We start from the raw sequence: 23195 nt of genomic DNA, 5'->3' as shown, positions 1-23195 counted from the left end.
GAGTTAAGCCCCGGCTCTGTTGATATTTCCAGCGGCTCCCAAAGTCGGCTGAGCCCGGATTGGCTGCGTACGGCCGGTAGTAATTAGGATCAGATATCAAACTTCTGTCTTTGCTAAGACCCTTTCCGATAGTCGCTGCTCCCCGCTAGACGATGACATCAGCCAGGACACCCAGCTGCTGTAGTAAACTCCGGGCGGGAGGAGGCTCCTGCTGGCTCCACGTTAATTAGTTCAACACAGCCCAGGGGGAGCACTTGGTGTCTGTGCAGGGTCACTGCTGGATGGGACCAAATCTTACAAAGCCACTTGCTGCTCCTTGCCAGCCGGCTGTAAAAGCGCCCGGAGAGTCCAGGAGAGCTGGATGAATCCTGAGCACCAGGCACGGTTTGGTCGGCTTTGCCCTGTGGAGGAAGTGAATGGTTTAAGTGAGGGGCGTCTGGATCTGGTCCCTGAGTCACCATGACACTCCTGGGGTCTGAGCACTCCTTGCTGATTCGGAGCAAGTTCAGATCAGGTAGGGAAAACCTTGAGATTTCTCTTAAAACTTCTCTCTCTGCCAAGCCGCAGCCACAGACGGTTGTGCATTAAATGTTGGGAAGCAGCATGTGAGCAAAGACCCGAGGGGTTGTGGAGCTGTCACGGCTTTGCTCTTACAGAGGCTGTTCCACAAGTGGAGAGACGCATCTTCCTTCCTCTTTCTTGCTTTTTTCCTCCTGGTTTTTCGCTGTCTTTGATTTATGCCTGTGGTTTATTTTGGTAAAACTTCAGTTCCCGGTTCTCCTGCTGCAAAGGATTTGGGCAGGAAGCCAAAAGGGCATCTGGGATAAACAAGGTGCCTAATGCTGCCCGTGTACTCCAGGTGCTGTTGCGGGTCCGTGTGGGATAAACCACGGAGAGGACGGGCCTGACACTCTGACAGGCAGGCAGCCGAGCTTGTTCCATTAAGTTGTGACTAATTGGAGAAAAATGGATTTGAAGAAATGCGTCATTTTTAGAAGTAAAAATAACAAATGGAACATGAAAAGTATTTAAAGTGACATCATCAGAGAAATAAAACCAGAGGCACACAATTGATTGCCGCTTGCGGAGGGTTTGTGAGTAAAACATGCCTCCGGCTCGTGAGTCAGGGGAGGCACAGGCAGGGGCTTCTCCGAGGACTTTCACTGAGTGAAGGTGAGTGAAGGTGAACTATGGCATGGTCGCTTCTAGATCAGCCCCTCTGCTGGATGTTCGTGCCTTTAATCACTGGCTATATCTATAGCAAGTGTACTCAATTTGGGAGTGGGTATCCCTGCTTGCAGGTTTTTTAATGATCATAACATACTGCCGATTTTAACAGTAATGCAGGAAAAAAAACGCTCTCAAGGTGCTTTCTCTGACCTTCCCAGTTGTCGCTGGGAGTATTATCTGTGAGGATGTGCAGATAAATCAGCTGCATGTGCTGTACGGGATGCTTTAAATCCAGACAGGGCAGTCACGTTGGAGCATGCACCCGGTCTGGCATGTCACCCACGCCGTGTGTGTTTTTGCCTCCTTACTCATTGTAGATAATGGAATGGGAGATTTATGATACTGATGGGAGACATGAGTGGTGTTATCAGGATCTCTTAGATAGCTGGGTGGTCAACTTAAACTTTGTTTTCTCAGCAAATACAAAGTTGGCAATTGGTTGAAAACCCCAGAGTGTGTGTGCAAACACAAGTGTCCTAGTCTGGCTGAATTATACAAAGCCTGGGTCCAGGTCTTTGGTGTGGTTTCCATATCACTCTGATCTTACATTTCATTTGATTAAGTCATTCCTTAAATTTTGTTGGTATATTATGGTACACTGCTGTTCGTTTGAAAAAAATCTCAGTCTATAACAATTCCTCCAGCATGTACAAAGCAACACTGCCACCTCCCTGAGGAGCAGAGGACGGGCTGTGCATTGTCCCTGCATTCTTTTCAAGTGAACCAAGATTGTTTTTAAGGCTCATTTCTGGTTTATTTGTAAGCTGGCTTTATTATGGAACCAACAGTGGGCTCTCTAAACATATTTTTTAAATGATTCTCCAGGAAAAGTAAACTTTGTGGGTCTTTGCATCCATAAATTCTCGTGCCTTTCAGCATTTCTGGGACAGTCAATTTGTGGGGCATTCTTTAGTTCATGATTTATTCCCACAACTGCTATCCCTTGCTATGGCCTGGTGAAAGGCAGGCTTCCCATTTGACAAGATTTATCTGCCTGTTGATTTTGTTGGAGCTGGGCTCACCAACATCCCAAATGTGTGCTTGCACCACGCTGTCCCCGTGGCTGTGGGACACGGCCACAGCACAGTCCTGGTTTGTCACAGTGTGTGAGGCAGGAGGAGACCAGGATGCTGAGAAACCCAAATAAGTCAATAAAGCTGCTTTCAGTTTCTGCTGGATTTTTTATAACATGGGCAACAGAGAAGAAGAAGCTAACGTTTCATGGAATCTCTGTTCTTTGCAAAGTCTCTGTGGCACAATTTCCTGTGGCATCCCTGCTCTGTGTGCAGGCTTTGTCAGCTGTAAAGCCCCACGAGGATGGCAGGAGGTGCAGAGCTCTGATTTACCATCCTCCATCCGCTTGGGAGAGGCTTGAAAGTCTCAAACAGCCCATGGCTGTGCCCCACACTGTCTTGCATGGCTCAGGGGGCTGTGACACGGGACAGCAGCAGTTCTGGAGCTCTGTAGCTTGCAGAGGCAGGAGGGATCAGCCCCAGAAATGCCAAGCCCCAAGGAGCCACGCTGAGCTGTGTGCCATCGCTTTGGAAACGCTCTTGAGCCGGCAGGTGAGAGGCTCTGTTTGCTCCCCAGGTTTGGGAAGGATTAGCTGTGCTCCATGACTCATGATGAGTCTGAATCCCTTTTGAAGGATTCCAGGCCAATATTAAAGAGGGCTAAAGTAAATCTTAATAGCTAAACTTTTGCTGTCTCTCTCTGGCCTGCACGCGCTGAGCAGCTGAAGGAGCTATGTGAGTGTGTTAAGGGGAGCTGGAGATGCATTACTTGTTCCCTCCTTCCAGAATCCCTTTAACCTCTGTTATGCACCAGGCAGAAAGTGGAGCAAGGAGATGGCAGCTGGAAGATGGTGGCACTGGTGTGGCTCCAGGGCCAGCTCTCCTGCCCCTCACTTCCATCTGACAGCAGCAGTAGCGAGCAGAAGTGTGTTTACCCAGGAAAGGCTGCTCTGGTGGGGGCAGTGGCTCTGCTCAGTGTGCCCTGCAATCATCCCTTGAGTGCCACAGCCATTTCTCCTGCTCTTGTCTCTCCAGTGGTCCCAGTGAAGGACCAGCACAGCTGTGCCATGAGGAGGGACAGTGGCTATGCCAGTGCCAGGCACAGGAACCACTCCAGAGGGAGAGAAAATCACCACCATGCTGAAACCCTGCAGGGTCCCGCTTCCCTTCCTCAAGGATCTGTGTGCCTCTTTATTTTGTCTGTTTGGCCAAAGATAAATACTCTGATCTGAGGTCATCCTGACAAATTTTGCAGGAATGATGATTCTTCAAGTCTGCCATGCTGTCCCATACGATCCAGCTATCAATGGGATTGCACTAAATCAACAGGACATCCAAGTTCTGTTCCAGAAACACATTTAACTCTTCCCAGAGATGATCATTTATGTGATCTCTTGCTCTGAGTACAAACCAATTGTTCTCCAGCAGTGGAGAAGCATCGGCATCAGACAAAGCAAACAAAGCTGACAAATGTAGATCCAACCTTAGCCCTGACCTTTTATTTCAGCTCTATGGAAAGAGCTTACCAGGCCAACATCTGCCTAACTTCATTGGTAATTCAGATAATTGGTGAGAAGTGAAAGTTTAACACTATGAATGAGGCTCTGCATGGCTTGGCATGGGGTACCAGGACCTAATTGTGGACACATGGGTGTGGGTTTGCAGAGAAGACTTGCCTGGCTCCATGGAGGAAACTATTCATGCTTACACATAGGGCTTGAATGAAACTGAGATGGGAGAGGAATTTATTCTGTCTGATCCAGTGGCGAGAGTGATTTGGACCAGAATCAGCAGGTCAATAAAGGCAGAAGAGAATAGGTCTTGGTAGGGTGTTTGGCCAGGCATTTTGGCAGAACCTTTATTTTGATTTTCCTGGTGTCCAAAGATAAAGCATGCGCCTGTGTTTCCTCTCAGATCATGAACTCATACAGGTCACAGTCAGCGTGTGTGTGTTCAAACCATGGCCTTGCTGTAGCTGATGAGACTGTTTTGTGAAGTTTTTGTAAAAGACAGACTTGATATAGATCAGTTTGTGCTTGGTTTCGATTTTCTGGCATCTTATCCCTCAGTGTTTTAATGGGCAGTCATATATTTCTTCGTCAGGAAAGCATGTGTTATAGCACAGATCAAACTCACCTCACTGTGCTTCAGGGGACATCTGTCTGGGGGTGCTGAAGGGGTGACTGCAAGGGGAGAGCCTGTTCTCAGGACCATGGTGAGGCTGGGGTTGCTCATTATGCTGGATTCAGAGGGATTTCACAGCTGGTTCTGCCCACTTGGTGGTCTGGGCTCTTTGCTAGCCACCTGTGCTAGCCTAGTGTCACTTCCAAGGTGCCTGGAGTCCTGGATTTGGGGTTAGAAATGTACTTCTCAGCCATGCAGAGATTTTTCAGTGCAGTCTCCCAGGTAACACACACATATTTGTCTGTTAGAAGTAAAATGCTCCCAGCTCTGAAGTGACATCACAGGCAGAGATAGAGCAGTGCCTCCCTGGGAAAGGACTGACCAGGGCTGTCCATGGCTGTCCTGGCTGAGCAGTGCCATTTCCAGCTTCACCTCTGCTCACACAGGTCCCACAGAGGTCATGTTGTCAGAGGGGCTCAGAACAAAGCCTGGCCAAGGTGTTTTTGCAGAGCAGCAGCTCAGAAAAGCCCTGTGAGACTCAGCTGTGTCAGCACCAAGGAGGCTGGCTGGTTTGTCACGAGCTCAGAATCCTCCACGCTGCAGTTTGATGCCAGCCTGCTGCTCAGCTGGGAAGGAGCCCCAGGGTCCTGCCCACATCCTGCTTTGAGAACTGACTCCTGCTCCTGCTGCAGCTGAAAGGAAAAGACACAGGGCCATGAACAAGATGATTGGACCTGCCAGAGTGCCAGCCCTGATCCTGCCCTGCTGGGACCTCGGGACAGTCAAAGGGTCCCATGGGGCAGCTCCTCTTCTTCAGCAGGCTCACACAATACCTCAGACATTAAATGGAAAGTCAGTCTCACAGCCAGCAGCAGCCCTGCCTTCCAAAGGTGCCTTGGGTGCAAAACAAGGCCAGGATTTGGACTTAATGATCCTTGTGAATCCCTTCCAACTCTGGATATTCTGATTCCAGGGCCACTTTGTGCCAGTCAGTGTGTGAGCAGGGGCAGGTCACCAGGTTCCTCTGGTACACACCATGGCCATGGACAGGCCTGTGTTTCACCTTTCCTCAGCTGCTGCTTGGTGGGCAAGAAAACTGCTGCTGTTGCCAACAGGAGTCCCCCCTCCCCACTCCCAGTTTGTTGCCAACTCCCCCAAGCCCAGCAGAGCTGTCCCCACCCTGTGCACCCCTGAGGATCACTCACACTCCCCAGAGCCCAGCTCTGAACCACCAGGGCAGGAATGAGCAGCTGGTGGCAGAAGGGACAGTGACTTGCTGCTGCTTTTTCAGTGGTCTCCTCCTTGGAGACACAACAGCCCCAACACTAGGTCAGGTCAGCCATGGCTTTGCCTGCCTGTCCTAGTCCTGAACCCTGTGAGAAGGGTGAGGAGGCCACTTCCCCCTCTCCATGGGACATGTGCCTCATGCTGCTCAGCCCCCTGTGCTGCTCAAGCCAGTTCCCCAAGGACAGGAAGGTGTGGGAGTGCTCTGGCAGTACCCCAGTGTGGGGATGCTCCGATACAGTGACAAAATTCCCATCCCACCTGATTGTCTGCTGAGCACCACACTCAAGGTGGCCTCACAGGCTGAAGCAGATGGCCAGATCTGCCTGTTCCTGGGGTGGAGAGATGATTTGAACACATCTTTTCTGTGCATCACCAGGCCAGGCAAGGCCCAAGCTCTCCTCTGGGCTTTCTGCAGCTCTGAGGTCAGCTCCTAGGGAGGAGCATGACTCATGACTGCAAGTCACAGGCAGTGCTCAAAGCTTGGGCCACCAGAGGCAGCCTGACTGATGCCAGGAGGTTTTGTCTGCACCACTGGCACAGCCCTACTGCACAGAACATTTCTGGAAGCCAATATCAGTGAACAGGACTTGCTGCTAGCATAGGAGTGAGCAGTATTTATAACAAAAAAGTTCACAAGTTAATTCACTGGGATAGGTCTGCCATGTCTCTCAGCATCCCAGGTACCCCAGGAGGGAGCAGGAGTGCTGAAAGCAAGGCTTTCTCAGCTGCTGGTGGCACAGGATGACCAGCATGCACTGGCTGGCACTTCTCACCATCCAAACTGGTGTGCAGGCAGACAAAGATGCTGGGGGGGTGGGACCAAGATTGTCTCTTCAGTGCTCCAGCCACCACTTTTCCTATGATGTGCTCCTCTGAAGTGTTAGCAGAGCAGTTCCCTTGAAAAATAAGAATCTCCATGAAAATTTAATTCCCATACAGCAGTCAGAGCTCAGGCCTCCAGAGATGCAGCAAAGAGGAAAGGAATGCAACTGGGGTCAGACACAGCTTCCAGGAAAGCAGCAGCTAAGTGCTGATTTGGATGGTGCCAGGGGCTCCTCCAGCCCTGGTTTTAAGCACTGTTGGTTTTAAGGGAAAGGTGCAAGCCCTAAGCTGGTGTCTGCCAAGCTGCAGCATTGCCTCAGAGGCTGCTTTCCTCTTGTGCAGGGATGTTCAGCACTTTTGTCTGACACTGTCCACTGCGTTTACAACAGGTTTTGGAAGTTCATAGAAATATTTGAGAGCCAAGTCATGTATCCTACTGCATGAGGAGGTCCAGACTGGGATGAATATTTGGTGGCTGAAATAACTGTTTCAGCTGTTGAGCGTGTGCTGCTCCTGGAAGTGGCTGCTACTTGCACTGGACTGTCCTCACATTTTTTGACAGCATGTCCTGAACAGACAAGGCTGGATTTTCCTCCTTGCCCTGGAGCTAAAGGATGAGCCAGGCTTAAGGACATTTGTGGGCTCAGCATGGCCTGTGATGAATTCCCTGTCCAGGGGAGGTGATCTGCCCATGGAATTGCTCAGCTCTCCCACCAGAGCAGTCAGTGACATTGCTGGGTCACAGCCTTTCTACCCATCAGCACAAAACCCAAATTGCACAAAAGTCTCATTGCATGGTCCCAGAACCTCTCTGTGACAGCCTGTGCACAGGGCAGGAGGCAAAGGAGAGGCTGAGGGGGAGCATGGGCCAGCTGCAGTGGGGGGATCCCAGACTGTGCTCTGCTCACTGGGAGGCAGCAGAATCTGGGGAATTTGGGCTCCCAAGGGCTGCTCCTGCAGCCAAGCAGTGGGAGAGCTATGGCAGTGAAACCCACATGTTTTCATCACTTTTTGCAGCAGGACAGATGATGAATCTTACACCCACCACACGGGAAGTCATCATCACCTTCTGAGCTATGCTCCAAGGGGATTTGTACCCTTTCCTTTTTCTCCTCACCAGCCTGGCTGACAGCTGGCTGCTCCAGGGGGCTGGGGAATGTTTGTTTGCTAGGAAGGGCTATGAAAGAAGCAGAAGCAGCAGGGAATGTGGGCCCTGAATGCACAGACTGTTAGGATCCCCCTTGCCCATGTGGATGTGGTACATCACTTGGTCTGGCTGTGTCGGAAGTCGGAGTGAAATGGTGCAAATAATTTGGCACACGTGGGAGCTGTGAAGGGAAGTGATGGAGGATCCTCACTCAGGATATTTTACAGCCCAATGGGGCACTGCTGTGTCCTTGGCAGGGTGGTGTATGTGACTCGAGAAGGCTTTGCTGTCTCTCTGTTAATAATGTTAATAATGATGTTGTATGTAAATTGCCTCAGTTGAAGGCAGGAGGCTTTAATGCCTGGGGTACTGCACCAGGACTAGGAGAGCAGAGAACCATTCTTGGGTGAGTGACAGATTGCTTTTGTTCTTGCAGTTTCTGACCTCCCTTAACTCACCTGTTCCATAAAGATCTTTCTCTTCCTCAGGGAAAGCAAGCCCTGCACAGCTGTTCAGCATTCTGAGCAGTCACAGGGAGGGTTCTACACAGAGGAACTGGGATAGAGCTCACCCTGTGTGAGATCCCAGCCAGGAGCTGGTTATCTTTAACCTGCCTGCATAGCCCAGGAGGAAACATGGGCATTCCCAGAGCATGGACTGTCTCATTTGGTTCTGGGGGTCCCTGAGGAGGATGAGGGGGTGCACATAACTGGGTGCAGTGTAGGTACCCAGAGTGTGAGGGTCTAAATCCGTGTCCACAGGCAGAGCCAGCACTGACTGGGGTGGTGCCATGGGGCAGAGGAGACCTAAAAACCCCCCTGGCAGCAAGGTCTGCCAGTGACTTCAGCCATCAGCTTCACCCTGGGTTAAGAAGAACAGCACACACACAGACTTTACCACATACTGGAGGATACATTTTTCCCTCGCAGCAAGAACCTATCTTTGGTGTCCAAAGAAGTGCTGGAATTTGGCAGGAGATGATTGTCCCATATGGAACCTTCACTAAACATTTGCCCTGAATGTGAAACATGGTTTGTACAGAGGACATGGAAAAGTCACAAGCAATGGCATTTCAGGGAGCCTCATGCTTTGGGAACTGCTCTGGAAGGGATTATTTTTCAGCTCCATCCCACATCCCAGGAGATGACATTCTACTCATTGTAGACATGAGCTGTTGGCAGAGCTCAGCAGGTTGTTCCCAAGGACAAAAATGCTGTTCTTGCCTTTCTTTTCCTTCCAACCCCAGCTCATTCCAGGCAGCTGAGGAGAAGCAGCCTGGAGCTGTGCTGGTGGGCAGGGCAGTGTGTGGTTATGTTGTCACTGAGGTGTCTCAGCTCTGCTGAGCTTCCAGCAGGACAGCATGGAACTGACTTTTGTGGTTTACTTTGTGATACAGGTGTCCTCCTGAAGACAAATTTGCAAAACCTAATTCACAGCACAGGTTACCTGGGTGATGGGATGAGCTAAATTGTTCACCAGGCTGGTCCAGCAGCAGCAGGGATCAGTGCCAGACCTGTGTGCCACACACAAACCCTACACATTTTGTGCATTATCTCCTCAGTACCATCCTGCCCCTTTCCCTGACACTGTCTCTCTCACAGTTTTACAGCTACGGCTGCAGCAGAGAAGGACCCGTGAGCAGCTGGCAGACCAAGGCATCATGCCACGTGAGTATCCCCTTCTGCCTTTTTCATCCTGGCTCAGAGGAGAGCTCATCCTGGCTCTCCTGTGTTCATCCTGGGCACTGCTGGGGCACTGTGTGGCACCAGCTCAGATCCCCACAGCTCAGAGAAAAGTGCTTCCAGGGGGACTTTGCTTCCAGCCCTGCAGAAATATTATGATCCCTGCTGCTGTACAGCGCATTTATCACACAGACTATAATGCCCCTGCTCAAACTGAAGTCAGGAGAGATGCTTTCCTTACACCATCCAAAATTTCAGCTGCAGAGCTCCCTGTCCCAGAGGTCACTGCAGCAGGACAAGCACATCCAGCACAGCAGAGAACTCACAAAGCTGTTCACTAGGCAAGAGCAGAGAATCTCCTGTCCTCCTGTAAAAGCCAGGAACCTCTGTGACAGGACAAGGAAGAGGATGAGAGGGCTCATTCCAGGATGCTGGAGAGGAAGGCAGCTCTGGGGACCTGCCTTGGCCCTGGTGCAGACAGCAATCCCTGGGGGATTGAGACTTACCCAGCTCTGTGCTCAGGCAGGACCCCCAGGGCAGAGCTGTCAGGGAACACCTCAGGCCAGTGAACCCTCTACTTGCTGCAGAGTGACAAATGTGTTCCCCCTCTGACCCCATCCACCCCTGCTCACCTCAAGCCTGAAGGACAAACTCCAGGACAGCATTATCATGAAATGATTCTGCACCGGGGAGTCAGCTGCTAGAGCCCAAAAAGTCAGTGAATGAAAACCATCCCCTTCTGCACCTGCAGGTGCATCATGAAAGCTGTAGCACCACTGGAGAAAGGATGTTGGGAGCTCAGCCCTGCTCAGTGGAACACTCCATCCTGACCTAGCTCAGGCTCCATGTGCAAATCTGTGGTTACCTGGGACCCAGGTAGAGGATTATCCTTTCTGTCTCATCAAGGACCCCTTGGGTTCACTGCTAAGGTCACCATTTTCCAGAGGCTGTGTCACTGCTGTCTCTTCTGGTTGCCTTTGAAGGCTGTGATGGAGCTCTTGCCTAAGCAGCAGAACACCACCTCTCTCTGAGAGCATGGCTCTAGCACTGCTTGCTGCACCCTGACCTGCCCTGTCGCTCCTGGAGGATTGTGCTGAACAGACAGAACAACTGACTCCTTCTCAGGACGTTTCTGTCAGCACCAAGCATTAGGAAAATGTGAGCAGGATGACAAAATCATGACTGCCAAAATGACCAATGGTTTTAAGACTGATAAATGCATACTCTTTCAATTTTTCACCTGTTTATTTCTCTAATCATTCAGATTTTATGCTTTGATCACAAGACTCCAGGAGCTGAAGCTTTAGACAAAATCCTGTGATATTTGTTAGAGTAATGCAAGAGCATGGGGCAGCAGTGCCCCCTGAGAGGTTTCTACACCTGGGGCTGCTCTGCGAGGCTGCGCTGTCACACGTGGCACACAACATCTCCAACCTTGCACATGGCCAAGTATTCAGCCAAATACATTTGATGGCAACTGAAGGGTATTTTCCTGTTACTTACAGCTTCTTTGCACTCCCAACTTCTAGGCTGACATTTTGCAGTCTGGTTTCTGTCCAAGAAGACCATTCTGGGAAACTTGAGCGCGGTTCACTCACTGAAAGTAATAGAAGAAAAGGCACTTATGCCATTATAAAAACAAACATGCAGAATTTAACTGCTGAATTTGACATCAGGAGGAAGTGTCAGATGTTAGCATTTAATACATGGGAGCCCCAGCCAGCTTCCCCATGGCTTGGGCATGTGCAGACATTCCTTACGAAAAGCAAGTTTTTGTTAACCGTATCTTCCCATGCCATGTTGGTTCTGAGGACCAGCAGGTGAGTCCCCCTGGCTGTGATGGACTGCAAAAAACACGTGTGCTTGAAGGCCCTCCTGCTCTACACAGCCACCACCTCATCCTCACTGAAGCCTTAAAACATCTGTCCTGAGGTGATCGACAGCACACACAGCACCTCTGCCCTGGTGCCCGCAGGCCCTCACCCATTTCCTGCTGAAATGTCATCCCCTGACAAGTTCTCTGAACTAGCAGTGCCAGCAATGTCTTTATTTGTTCTGCAGACTGATACAAGCTGCAGCACCCACATAATTCCTCCAGAAATCTTGGTAAATTACTAAACTCTGCAGCACTTGAATAGCACAGCACTTGGTCAGTGCCTGCAGCACACTGCCAGCATCAGTACTTCACATCAGCAGGGCTGGGAAAGTCATCTCTCTTGCTAACTTCATTTTCTCATGTGCACTATTTAATTTTGCTTCTGATTAAACCAGCTGTCACCAGTGCTGGTGGCTGCTCACTGGAGCATGGCACAGCAGCACCAGCTTGTCTGTCTGTCTGCTTTCCAAATGGCAGGAGTAGGAATGTGCCTTCTGTGCTTTCCTGTCATTCACTGGATGTTCCAGGGGTTGCCTGGAGTTGATTCAGAGGGCCCCCAAACCTTTCCTGTTTCTCCCCAGTCTTCTTTTCATCCTCCCCTAGACTGATGGAGGATAACAAGGCCTGCATGAAAATAGTTTCTGTCTTTATTGGATCCCATTCAGAAGATGGAAAGAGAATTTCTTTTGCCAGACAGAGTTGCAGCAGACTGTTTTTGTGGGTCAGGACACCTTCCCCTTCCTTGTCCCAATAGGAACAGTTAGTTTTGTCTGCTTACACAGACAGAAAAGAATTTTTGTAGGATGTGAGAAGTATTAACCCCTTCACCATGCAAATCCTGCCTCAATTTCTACTGCACCACAGTGAAGAAGGATCTGTGCAGGATTCTCCATGGCTCCAGTGCAGGGTGCTCCATGGGTCCGGTGTTCACTGGCCCAAGAGCCAGGGATTATTGGCCTTGTTTTGGGAGCACCACTGGGTTAATTCTCCTTGATGGCAGGAGATGCTGAGGACATGGGCTGCTCCTTGCCTGCCCACAGAGGTCCCAAGTGACCCAGCTGCTTCTGAGCAGGGGACAGGACAAATGTCCAGTCATGGTCAGTGACAGAAGAGGGGTAAAGGACCCTGGCAGAGGGATAATTGGCAACTGGCAGTGCCCTTGCTGGAGGCTGTGCCACAGACCCCAAGAGCTGAGGCAGGCATTAATTTTCCTGCTGACCTTAAGCCTTAATCACCTGCAGGTTTTACTTTCAGGTGAGGTGTCTCACAGGTGTTTGCTCTTCCCAGATCTGTCTTCTGGAGCTGTGGTGCCCTCCATGACCTGCAGAGAACATGAAAGGGAAATGATTTATCTGCTCTCTGACGTGTCTCACAGAGCACTGTGTTTCAAAGCCTGCACCCCTCCCTGCCCACATACCTCCCGCTCTCCCCATGCTCTCCATCCCCCCTGCTCTCTTGCTGAGAGCATGGGATTTCCCAGAGCTTTCCTGAGTTATTTTTAGTCAGCACAATAAAGAGAACAGCTAGTTTGTGTTGCTATTTTTATAGCACTCATTAAAATGCTGTTGCTGAATATCCTGGTAGCTGCTTGCTTCCGCTCCTGTGCTGACTGCTCCTCTTTCTTTCCTGTTGCAGCACTGAAAAGCCCATCTGCATTCCATGAACAGCGAAAAAGTCTGGAGAGAGCCAAGGTAACTCCTGCAGCCGTCCCAGTGAGGGAACACATGGGCTTGCTTTGCATGAGTCACGGGGTTTGACAGCACCTTCCAGCACCTTCCAGCACTGTCCCCTCCTCTGGCACCCTCCACGCTGCTCTGGTGGCCGAGAATGAGGGGCAGGGCACCTGCCCTGCTTCCAGAAATGCTTCCAGGCTCACAGATGCTCTGGAGCAGCCTTCTCCGAGCAGGGAAGGTTTAAAAAAAGGGCAAAGGGGGCATCTGTGCCCTGAGCTGTGGGGTTTTACATCAGCCTCAGGTTTTACAGAAGGCCATGGGCAGGGCAGGGCTCAGCATGGCTTTGCCAGCTCGGCCATTAGGACACAACATCCAAGGGGGAAATGGGTGAGGGTCTCACCCACCCCATTGCCAGGCTTCCCTAAACACTGCCAAGGGCAGCAGCCATTTCCAGGACACATGGAAACTCCATGATCTGATCACTTTTTGGGGAATCACATTGGTTTTCCAATGGCCAACAATCCAGCCTTGATCAAACTGGAGGCATGCTCCCAGAAAGGGAAGCAATTAATCATGCAGGTTTTGCCTGAACACAAGAATTTGTTCCATTAATTTGCAAAATGTGCTTGCAGACACATGGGAAAGGACCTTTGCAGGGAAGAATGATTGTGAAATACAGGGAAGTGATCTTCTGAATTTAAGCACACTCCAAATCACTTGCCCCAAGTCTCCCCCAGTAATAAATGGCGAACATAAGAAATACAGTATGACTCTGAAAGATTAGTACGCTTAAAAAATTTCAAGCAATCCAAAGTATCCTTGAAGTGTCATATATTTTACAGTTAAAGTATACATTTGTGTCTCTGTCTTTCTCTTCAAAAGCTTTCACTGGCTAGTTGCCTGGGGAAAGGGGAAGGATGGTCTAGTCTATCCCAAACCACAGGCATGTTTGGAAAGTGCTAATGAAGACACTGAGCACAGCCCATAACAAACATTATTCCCTTGCAAAGCTGCCCTGCTTAGATCTGGGACCAGGAAGATCAACAGCTGTTTCCAGACTCAAAGGCATTTGTTGTTTAGCTGGTGTTGTGCAAACAGAGAGTAGATAACTGTTCACGTGGTGTGAAAGCTCCTCTGCTCCAGCTGATGTTAGAAAAGTTCACATCTGAAGTCTTCATCATTTGCACCCCAGAGATGCAGCTTATTAACAGCCAGGGTCCAAAGGAGCTGAGGTCACAGCAGAAACACAGCTGTAGGACAGCAGCTGGAGCTGAGCCCAGGCCAGGACCTGATCTAAGGGTTAGCTGGAAATGCATTATGTGAGTTTAAATGCCCTCAGGTGCAGACACCAGCTCGCTCTGACCTGGCACAGGAACCTGGCAAACCCACACATGGTCCAAGCACAGGATTGTGTTGGTGGAAATAAGCTGGGAAAAATATGGAGGAAGGGTGAGGCGTTGTAAAGACTTTAGTAAATAAAATGTCTATTGTTTGTTTAAACATGTCACTGGCTATGTTAGAGGCTGGCAGCAGGCCAGCGCAGCAGACTTTGATGTCGTGTAACAGATTGCTGGGGTGGAGGACACAGAGCAGGCTGGCTTTGCTGGGGCTGTCTGGCTCAGCAGGGCTGCAGCACTCACCCAGCACAGAGGGACTGTGGGGTGCCTGTCCTGCCTCTGCCCCAGAGCAGAACAGCCCCACTGGGCAGGTCCTGACTGATGTGTGAGCACTGACAGACACCCACTGCCTGCTCTGGTGCTCTCTGACCTCTGCTGTGAACACTTGGCCCCTGATTCCCAGCCCAAGCTGTTCTGCTGAAGTTTGAGCACACTACTCTTGTGTATATTCACAACTGTGTCTCTTTTTGCCTGCAGCACTTTTAAAAGGTGTTTTGCATCCTGAGTCCCAGTAGTCATCTCAGCTCTGGAGTGACCAACCTCCCCTCCCCTCCCCTCAGCCCCCTCACTGATCTCATCTCTGACTCAGTGGTGATGTCTGTAGCTGTTGTTCAGACCCTTCCACGGACCCTTTCAGATGCAGGGCACAGAACAGGGCTGAGCTGACACCCTGTGCTGTGTCTCCCTTGCTGGTCTGGGGCTGTGGGCTGATCACTGGATTCTCCAGAGCCTTTTCTACTTTTCAATGCATGAAGCATCTAATTTCTGCCTAAGGCCCCGTCCAGTGACCACTGCAGGAGCATCTCTGGTGCATTGTCTTCACCCTCTACAGTTCCTGATCAGCTGCCTTAGCTGTGGCTAACTGAGCACAGCCCTCCCCAAATGTCCTCCTGGAAACTGTAGCACATGTATTTCAGATCATCAATTGTGCCAAATCATGGTGCACTGTAATCAGCTAGCCCTGAATGATTCAGAATCGAGGAGTATGTCTTCTGTCATTCAAGGCATTAATTAATACATTGACTAGCAGGAAAAATTGCTTTGTAACAGGATTTGATTTATTCTTCTGTTTAGACTCTGAGCCATTTCCAATTCCTCTGCTGATCCACGGCTATGCTCCTTTTTAGTATTACTCTTATCCAGACCAAATTTCTCTGGCTTGCATGTGAAAAAGCCATGGGAGATAATGTCAAAAGATGCTTTGAGTCAAGCTGCATGATATTCATTGTTTCTTCCTGAAACAGAAAACTGTCATTTCTCCATAGAAGGAATTTCATGTGGTGTGATGTGATTTGTTCTTGATAATCCATCCTGACTGCTCACCTCCTTGCCATCTTCAAAATTCATATATATAGACTCTTTGATTACTTGGTCCAATATCTTGCTGTCTGCTTTATAATTTCCTGGTTTCTTCTTCCCATCTCTTTTAAAGCTAGGAATTACTCTCCTTTGCCCAGTTTCCTGGAGAGCCACAAATAGTTGCTATTACTCCAGCCTTGTGTGTGTCAAAATTGTTTGGGAACATTTAACTCCTCTGAGTACCCTCTAACCTGTTCTCCAACCTAACAACTGGGGTTTCTTCTCCTTTGTTGCTGAAGGTTCTTGGCTGAGCCACTTCTTTGATAAAGAGCCATTTATCTTTTTAGTGAGGATGTGTTTTAAAAGGCATTAAATCCTGTAGCCATTTCAGCAGTATGCTCAATTATTTCTCCTGTTTATGGAACACAGACAGCACTTTCCATTGCCTGATCCTGGCTGCAGAAGTCCTTATAAGATCTTTTTCTCATGATCCCATACATTTTGTACTGTGGATTTCCAATTTTGCTCCAGCTGCCTGTACTATTCTTTTGTATTTATCCTTAAGATTTTAACCTCTTTGAAATATGTACAGTGGATTTACAATTTTGCTCCAGCATCTTGTACTATCCTTTTATATTTATCCTTTAGATTTTAACCTCTTTGAGCTATGTACAATTTTTGTACTGTTCCTTCTTGCAGCTCAGCTTAGCTGAGAGCTTAAGTTGAGCTCTAGCTTTTCTGCACCAGGGGATAAGCTTATATTTGTATTCTTGAGGTCAACTGCCCTCAAGGCTGATTTTCTTGGCCCTTATGGATGGTGCTCCTGTACCTCTGTGTGCCTCTCAGTTCCTAAAGCCCTGAGGGAGTTGGCACAAGGCTGCAGGACCCTGGGGGTCCATCACCAGCCCAACTGCACTGACTGCAAAGCAGATTTTCCCAATTTCCTAGCCTGGGGGAGGAACTGCAGAGCACTAAGGTGAAGCCTCATGGCTGACCTGGGTAGAGGGTCTGAGTGGCTTCCTGACTCGTTCTGCCTGATATCTCACCCCAGAGTGCTGGGCTTCCCACAGAAGCCACTGCTACCAGGACATTCTGGAGCATCTCTCAGAGGTGATGTGCTGTGCAGGCCCACCACTCCCAGGGAATGGGTCTCACCCTTCCTATAAGTTCTCATAACATTTCAGGAGTCTTCTGACTTCTACCCAGTAGTGATGGCAAAGGGCACAGCAGTGGGTGCTGTGAGCAGGCAGCAGCTGCTCAAGAGAGATTGTTTCCTTTCTGAAGATCTTCCCAAGAAGAAGCCAGCATTTCAGTGATGAAAAACGTCCTTTAGGAGCTGACTCAAGGCAGCCTGTAATAAATCCAAAAGAATCCTGGGATGGCACAGGGGGAGGTGCTCTCAGTACCTTATTGCTGCTCTAGCCAGGTAACTCTGCATTTGTGTTCTGCAGACTGAAGATTATCTCAAGCACAAGATCAGAAGCAGGCCTGAGCGGGCAGACCTGGTCAATATGCACATTCTGCAAGGTAAGGCTGCCCAAGCTTCTCCCATGTACTCCTTGTGTCTCCTGCCCTGGGACTTGTGTTTCTCCTGCCCTTCTTGTGTTCCTTCAGGAATGTCATGACCATTACTTTGTTCCAGGTGCTTATGGGGGGCAGATTCAAATGGGACATGTATGAAATTCTGTCCAGACCTGGGGTTCAGGAAGCAGGACATGCTTTTATTCCCTGAAAGACACAGCCCCAAGGCCACCCAGTCTTTCTCCCATCTCTGGCAGGGAGCAGTGTAAGATGCTCTAGGGAACAATGGGGTACAGAACAGCTGTGAGGGAGAACTCTGTTAGACACCAGTGCCAGTGTCTGATCATGAAGAGCAAACCCAGAGAATTTTTTGTCCAGGGCACTGAAATTCCTATAGCAGGTGATTGTAACACCTTCCCCAATCTGGACATCTTTTGTGTAATTCCGGATATCCTGTGTGACAGCCCGTGCAGTCAATGACACAAGCAGAGCTGTATGAAAAGCCCTGCTATCAGTCTGTGAGCCACAGCAGCTCTCTCCTCTCCCATCCTGGTGTTCCCTCTCAGTCAGAGAGCTGGCAGGGCTGTATCCCATCACAGACAGCAGAACACCACAGTGGCCCTCACTATCTCCAGAGATAACAAGATCCTTAGAGACAGAGAGGATGTGCAGCCTCCCTCCTCCTTGAGTGCTGTCACTTGTCTGGAAGAAGCAGATCACTCTCTGGCAGCTGTGAATTCTGCCCTCTGCTCTCAGCATGGATGCAATCTATATTTCTTTTTCCCTCTGGCAGGCAGGAGGGATGAGCCTGGGTCCCGTGCTGGATCAGTGTTGCTGCCTTGCCTTTCCCTTGGGTTTCCATCCCTAAAATAAGCTAGCACCATTGCTTGTTTAAGAGCTGGAGAGTGTCCTTCCCTTAGGTTAAATAATAGAAGCAATGTGGACTGGAGGTGGGGGGCTGTTATCAGACATGGAGGCAGTCCCTGGGCTTGGACAGGGACAGAGCCAGCCAGGGGAGAGAGGCTGCAGAGAGTGCCTGCCTGTGCACTCAGCAAGATGCATGTGCTGCTCCACACCCCCCTTACCTGCACACACCTCTGCCCATCCTGCTCTGCATTTCAGAGCTCTGCCTTGGCATATCCATTTTGTGGATTTGACTTACAAATCCATTTTGTTCACAACTAGATCTAGAGGTGATTTGAACTGGCCAGGTGAGACAGTTTGCATCATCCAAGGGCTATACAGGCACCTCTTCTGTTAGAGTTCACCTCAAGGAGCTCATTTGTGTTCACTGGTCTGTATAGTCTGAGGCCAGGAATGGCCCTAGACCAGCTCTCCTGACCTTCTCTGGAGAATTTCATGGTATCAAGCCCTGTAGCTCGTGTTCCCTACAGTACCTCTTCCAGAGAGTGTCCAGGCTTTGAAGATAGAACAACCTGCATTCAGCTGTTCTTACTTTAGACCCTCAAGGGTTTGGAAATTGTCTGGTTTAGAATCCCACTCCCTCACTACTCACACCTGGTCCAAGAGAGGAGCCAGAGAGCTTTGTTCAGGAAATCTTTCTGTTTAAGTTGCTATTCTTCTGTCACCCTTTAATGACTGGGGTCTTCTCAGCTGGCTTTGATAGGGCTGTAGCTTCCAGATCTACCTGCCTTTGCTCTGCTCCTCCCCAGCTGATTTTTTCCTGAAGGCCTGGGGCACTGTAGTCAACTCCAAAAGTCCACAGCCCAAGACTCAGCATTTTTAATTGCAGTGTAAGCCATTTACCCCAGTTGTCAAGCACTGCTAATGGTTCTGTTCTCCAGCTGTTTCCCAGAAACAGAATGGGAGAATCAATCTGTCACAAGGGACCAATGTGCTCCTGGCAGGCAGGAGCTGGAGCCCTTTGGGCCTCGTTAGTGGCAGCTTGCTAATGAAGTTCTGGGCCTTGCAGAGGATGCTCCAGCTGTAGGCTGGGTTTGCAAGCCCAGGCTGGTAGAGAGAGGCTCTTGTTAAGGAATGGAGAAGCTGGGACTGAGGCTCAGAGAAGGAGCCATGTCCCAAAGCCCAGCAGCCCCAGCCAGCCTAGCAGATCCTGCTGTGCTGAGCCACGCTCAGGGAGTGGCCACAGCCCCCAGAGGCTGTGCTGAAGGACACCACATTCTCACTGAGTGCTGTGCCCATGGGAGACCCTGGTCCTGATGCTTCTCTTTGGCCTTTTAGACTCGGCTGCAGAGGGGTCCATTCAGTCGACTCAGATGAAGCTGAAAAGAGCCCGACTGGCAGATGACCTCAATGAGAAGATTGCGCTCAGGCCAGGTCCTTTGGAGCTGGTGGAGAAGAATATTATTCCCGTGGACTCAGCTGTGAAAGAGGCCATAAAAGGTGGTGACAGTGAACGTGTTGTGTGTGCATGGAGTGGGGCAGGGGCTGCCAAGGGGACCACAGTGACTGCAGGAAGTGACAGACCTGCATGTAAGAGCTGCATTGATTGCTTCAATTGCATTATTCCACAGTAACCAGCCCAGCCTGTGAGCACAGAGCTCTCATCTTAGAGCAGTGACACCAAAACCTGCACCATTGCTCAGCCACATTCCCCCAGGAAGAACCTCCCTTCTTACACCCCTTCCCTCCCCAAGGCTTTGAGCACAGTAGTGACACTGTTGGACAGAGGACACTCCTTTCTTCAGCACAGGAAAGAACCTGAGTGCCCAGGTGTTGTGAGACCAGCCCAGATTCTCCCACTTGTGCCCTGCCAAGCTCCCATGTCCCAGTAAGCAGGGGTAGGGTGGCCCCAGTTCAGTAAGGCTGGTGGTTCTCTTTTATTTTCTACCACTGACAAACAGGATTCATCAGAGCAGGATGCTGCATCCCTGGGCTGTAGAGCATCCTTGGGATGCTAAATTGCTGGAGAATATGAGCAGGGGCCTGCACCCCCAAACAGGGTTCACTCCTACCAACCAGGACTCATCATTTGCCTTATGCCTAAGCTTGGTTTTCCTCCAACACCTCCTCCCACCAGAGCAGGGAGGAAGAATCATCCACAATTACTTCCCCCACGCTGCTGCAGGGAAGCTGGTGTGGGAGCCAACACAGAGCAGAAAGGTGACTTAAATTTCACCAGGGCCCAGTGCCAGGACAGGGGAGATCCAAAGGCAGAGAAAGGAGCAGGAAAGCTGGCAGGGTCCTGCAGTGACAGAACAGCAACCCATATTTTTGAAGTCTGGGACTGACTCCACATGTCCAAACTGGCACTCATGTCTCCAGTGAGGCGCTGAGAGCTGCTCTGTCCCTGGAAGCTGCTTGTTCTGTTGCTCACAGTTCCTCAATTAATGGGATCATTTCCATTAGCATAATCCCATTTGAAGGGTCTGTTCTGGAGCTCAGAGCAAGCTGGGGACAATGGCAGGACTTTGAGACAGTAAGGGTCTTGGAGTGACAGGAGAGATACCAAAAAAGAGAGTTGAAACAGGAAGCACTTTTGATTTAACGTCAGAAACCATCTTAAATGACATGAAATATTCCAGGCTCAGATACTGCTCTGTCCTGCCCCACAGCTGTTCCTGCTCTTGGTTTGGGGGCTGTGAAATGCAGGCTGTGTATGTACAGCAGCTTCTCCAGGCTGGCATTGGAGCTGCTCCCTTCCCAGCGTGTCGCAGCTCTCCTCTTTGAAGGTGAAATGTTCCAGGACTCTGCCTGAAGAGGAATTTTTAAGGAGAGTTCAAGTAATATCTCCCTGGCCATTTACTAAAGGAGAGAACAGTGGAAAGAAAAGAGTTTCAAAAAATCCCCCCCTTTATAAACATTTGAGGCAGTGTGAGCATGACTTTATCCCCTGGAGCTGAGGTTTGGAGACTGGGAAAATGAGTTTGAATCTTGAATAGAGCGTCTCTCCAGCTGTCTTGTCAGGACCTCGTGGTAGACAGAGATTTACGGGACCAAACTGTTAAAAACAAAAAGTCTGGCTTAAAAATGATTTGTTCAGTTTTAAAATTCTCCCTTTTACAATGCTTTTCTGTCACATTGCCGGGGAAAAATGTGTCCTTGTAAGCCATCTTCATCCCATTTAGTGTGAAACATGTGGCATATTAGGCTCCAACATGAAGTTGCTTGGTACCATAGGGTGCCATAAGAAGAAGGTGGTGCAGCTGCACCAGGAACACCATCCCAGCCTCAGGCTTCTGCAGTAGAAAGCCTCAGGTTGAAGGATCCTCAAGCTCATTTTTGGAGTTAGAGGCATCTTGTGGTACTCACAGATTGGGGCAAAGGGCTGAACACAGAGCAGAGATGAGTACTGCCACTTCTGAATGTTAAGCCTTTTGTTTTTGCAATACCAGAAAGATGACAGGGTTTAAAATCATTTTACTTTAACCTTGGAATCTCAACTGTTTATACAGTGGAAAGTTCAGCTGACGTGTTCCTCTAATCACCTCCGGCAGGGTGAGCAGAAAGTGCCAGACCCCGAGCGAAAGCCCAAACGTCGCAGTGACAGGAGGCCTGCATAGCTGAGCAGTGATACAAGGAACTTTTTTTACCGGGTCCTTGTCATCACTTTGTCCAATGCGCTCAAGAGGACAATACCCAGTGCATTAGAAACAGCCTGGAGCAAACACCATCCTGCCTGAGATTACAGCAGGGACACGGGATGGAGAAACAATACGCTCAGGCCGGGCTGGGTGACAGCAGGACAGATAAGGGAAGCATTCCCCATCGGCACAGGCCTGTGGTATCAAGCAGCAGGATGCAGCACATTCCTGTCGTGCTCTGGGCTGTCGCTGTGTCCTGAAGGTCCCTTGTGGTCCCAGCTTTGGCACCACTTCCCAATACATGCTTCCCTGCCAGCGCAGCAGGAGCCCTGCAGATCCACAAGTGCCCCTTGCTCGGAGTCATTTTTCCCAAGGGGGGATGTCCATGCTGGCCTGCAGGCGTGGGAAGCAGCTCCCATGCAGCCCAGGTGGCCCATGCAGCGCTGCAGCTCCTCAGGGACCTGTTTGGGTGCTGCCTCTGATGGAGAGGATGGAGAGGACTCAGGTCTTCTTTCCAGGGACACATGAAGAGAGCAAGTTGAACGTGGCTGATCTCATTTCCCGAGCCCATGTCTGGGCAGCAGCTCAGGCAGGGAGCCAGGGCTCTGTCCTCGCCCACCCTGGCACCAGCAGCCACAGGGAGTGGAGATAACCCTTATCTGTCAGATAGGGGCAGGGGTCAGAGCAGGAGGTGCGTGTCGTTGAGAAGGTGCACATTGCTAGACCAGCAGCAGGGACAGGTGGAAGTTTGTCCCCAGGCCCTTCCTATTTCCCCATTTGTCACCTCACTATCAGCGTGCCAAGCTGCCTGACAAATGCCAGACATGAGCACGAGGAGATTACGAGTGTGGCCACGCTGCTCCTTCCTCCACCCCCACCTGCAGCTCTCCCGAGGCTCACATGAGACCTTTTTTTCTCAGCACTTTATTTATCATCAAACCTCGGGGTCGAGAGCCCTTGCCCATCTTACTAGCAGATAGCAGTGCAGGAGCTGTGCAGGAGCTGTGCAGGAGCTGTGCAGGCAGAGCAGCCTGGGGCTGTTGGGCCGGCAGTAGAAGTGGTTTGAACATGTCCCGTGGGTGAAACCTGTGGACAGAGACAAGATGTGGGAGCCTCTGTGCACCTGCAGCCACATCCGCTCTTCCTGGCTCTTGTTCTGAGCGCAGATGGGTCACACTCCGAGCTGAATTCAGCCTCAGTCCTGCTGAGGACAGAGTCCCAAGTGTGGTGTGGGTGTTCAGCCGGGGGGCTCAGCTGAGGGAAGGCAACTGGTCCCCCTCTCTCTCCCATCCCAGCCCGGTGGAAGGGCAGGATGGCAGAGCCCCTCTTGCACCAGTCCCACCTGTCTGCCCCGGCCCTGCTGTGCGTGTGGGCTGGGCTCCTCCAGCTCCTCCTCTCTCCCTGTCCCAAGGAACGTGCTCCATGGTCCTGGCTCCTCATCCTCCTCTGTCCCACGGGACACAGTCCCGGCTCCTCAGACCCCTCTCTCCCCCTGTCCCAATGGCCCCTGTCCATGGCTGTCCCCCTGCTCTCCCTCAGCCCCGGCGGTGGCCGAGCCCCGTGTGCCCCGAAGCTCCCCCCGTCCCTCCCCGCAGGCTCTGACCGTGTCCTCTCTGCCC

General features: G+C 50.5%; 1 protein-coding gene across 1 annotated transcript in view; it reads left to right on the top strand.

The window, feature by feature from the left end:
* The first annotated feature begins 119 nt into the window (after nt 1-119).
* Nucleotides 120-23195, top strand: part of MYOCD (myocardin) — a 34151-nt gene continuing 11075 nt past the window's right edge. Inside the window, exons 1-6 of the mRNA XM_033518805.1 lie at nt 120-514; nt 9225-9290; nt 12817-12872; nt 17002-17077; nt 19274-19565; nt 20372-20471. Of these exons, the coding sequence (XP_033374696.1) occupies nt 460-514; nt 9225-9290; nt 12817-12872; nt 17002-17077; nt 19274-19565; nt 20372-20471 (645 nt within the window). The 5' untranslated portion in view covers nt 120-459. The remainder of the gene's footprint in view (nt 515-9224; nt 9291-12816; nt 12873-17001; nt 17078-19273; nt 19566-20371; nt 20472-23195) is intronic.

Source organism: Parus major, chromosome 18 (genome assembly GCF_001522545.3).
Source record: "Parus major isolate Abel chromosome 18, Parus_major1.1, whole genome shotgun sequence".
In the NCBI taxonomy this organism is placed as follows: Eukaryota; Metazoa; Chordata; class Aves; order Passeriformes; family Paridae; genus Parus; species Parus major.
This window is presented reverse-complemented; position numbering and strand designations above follow the sequence as displayed.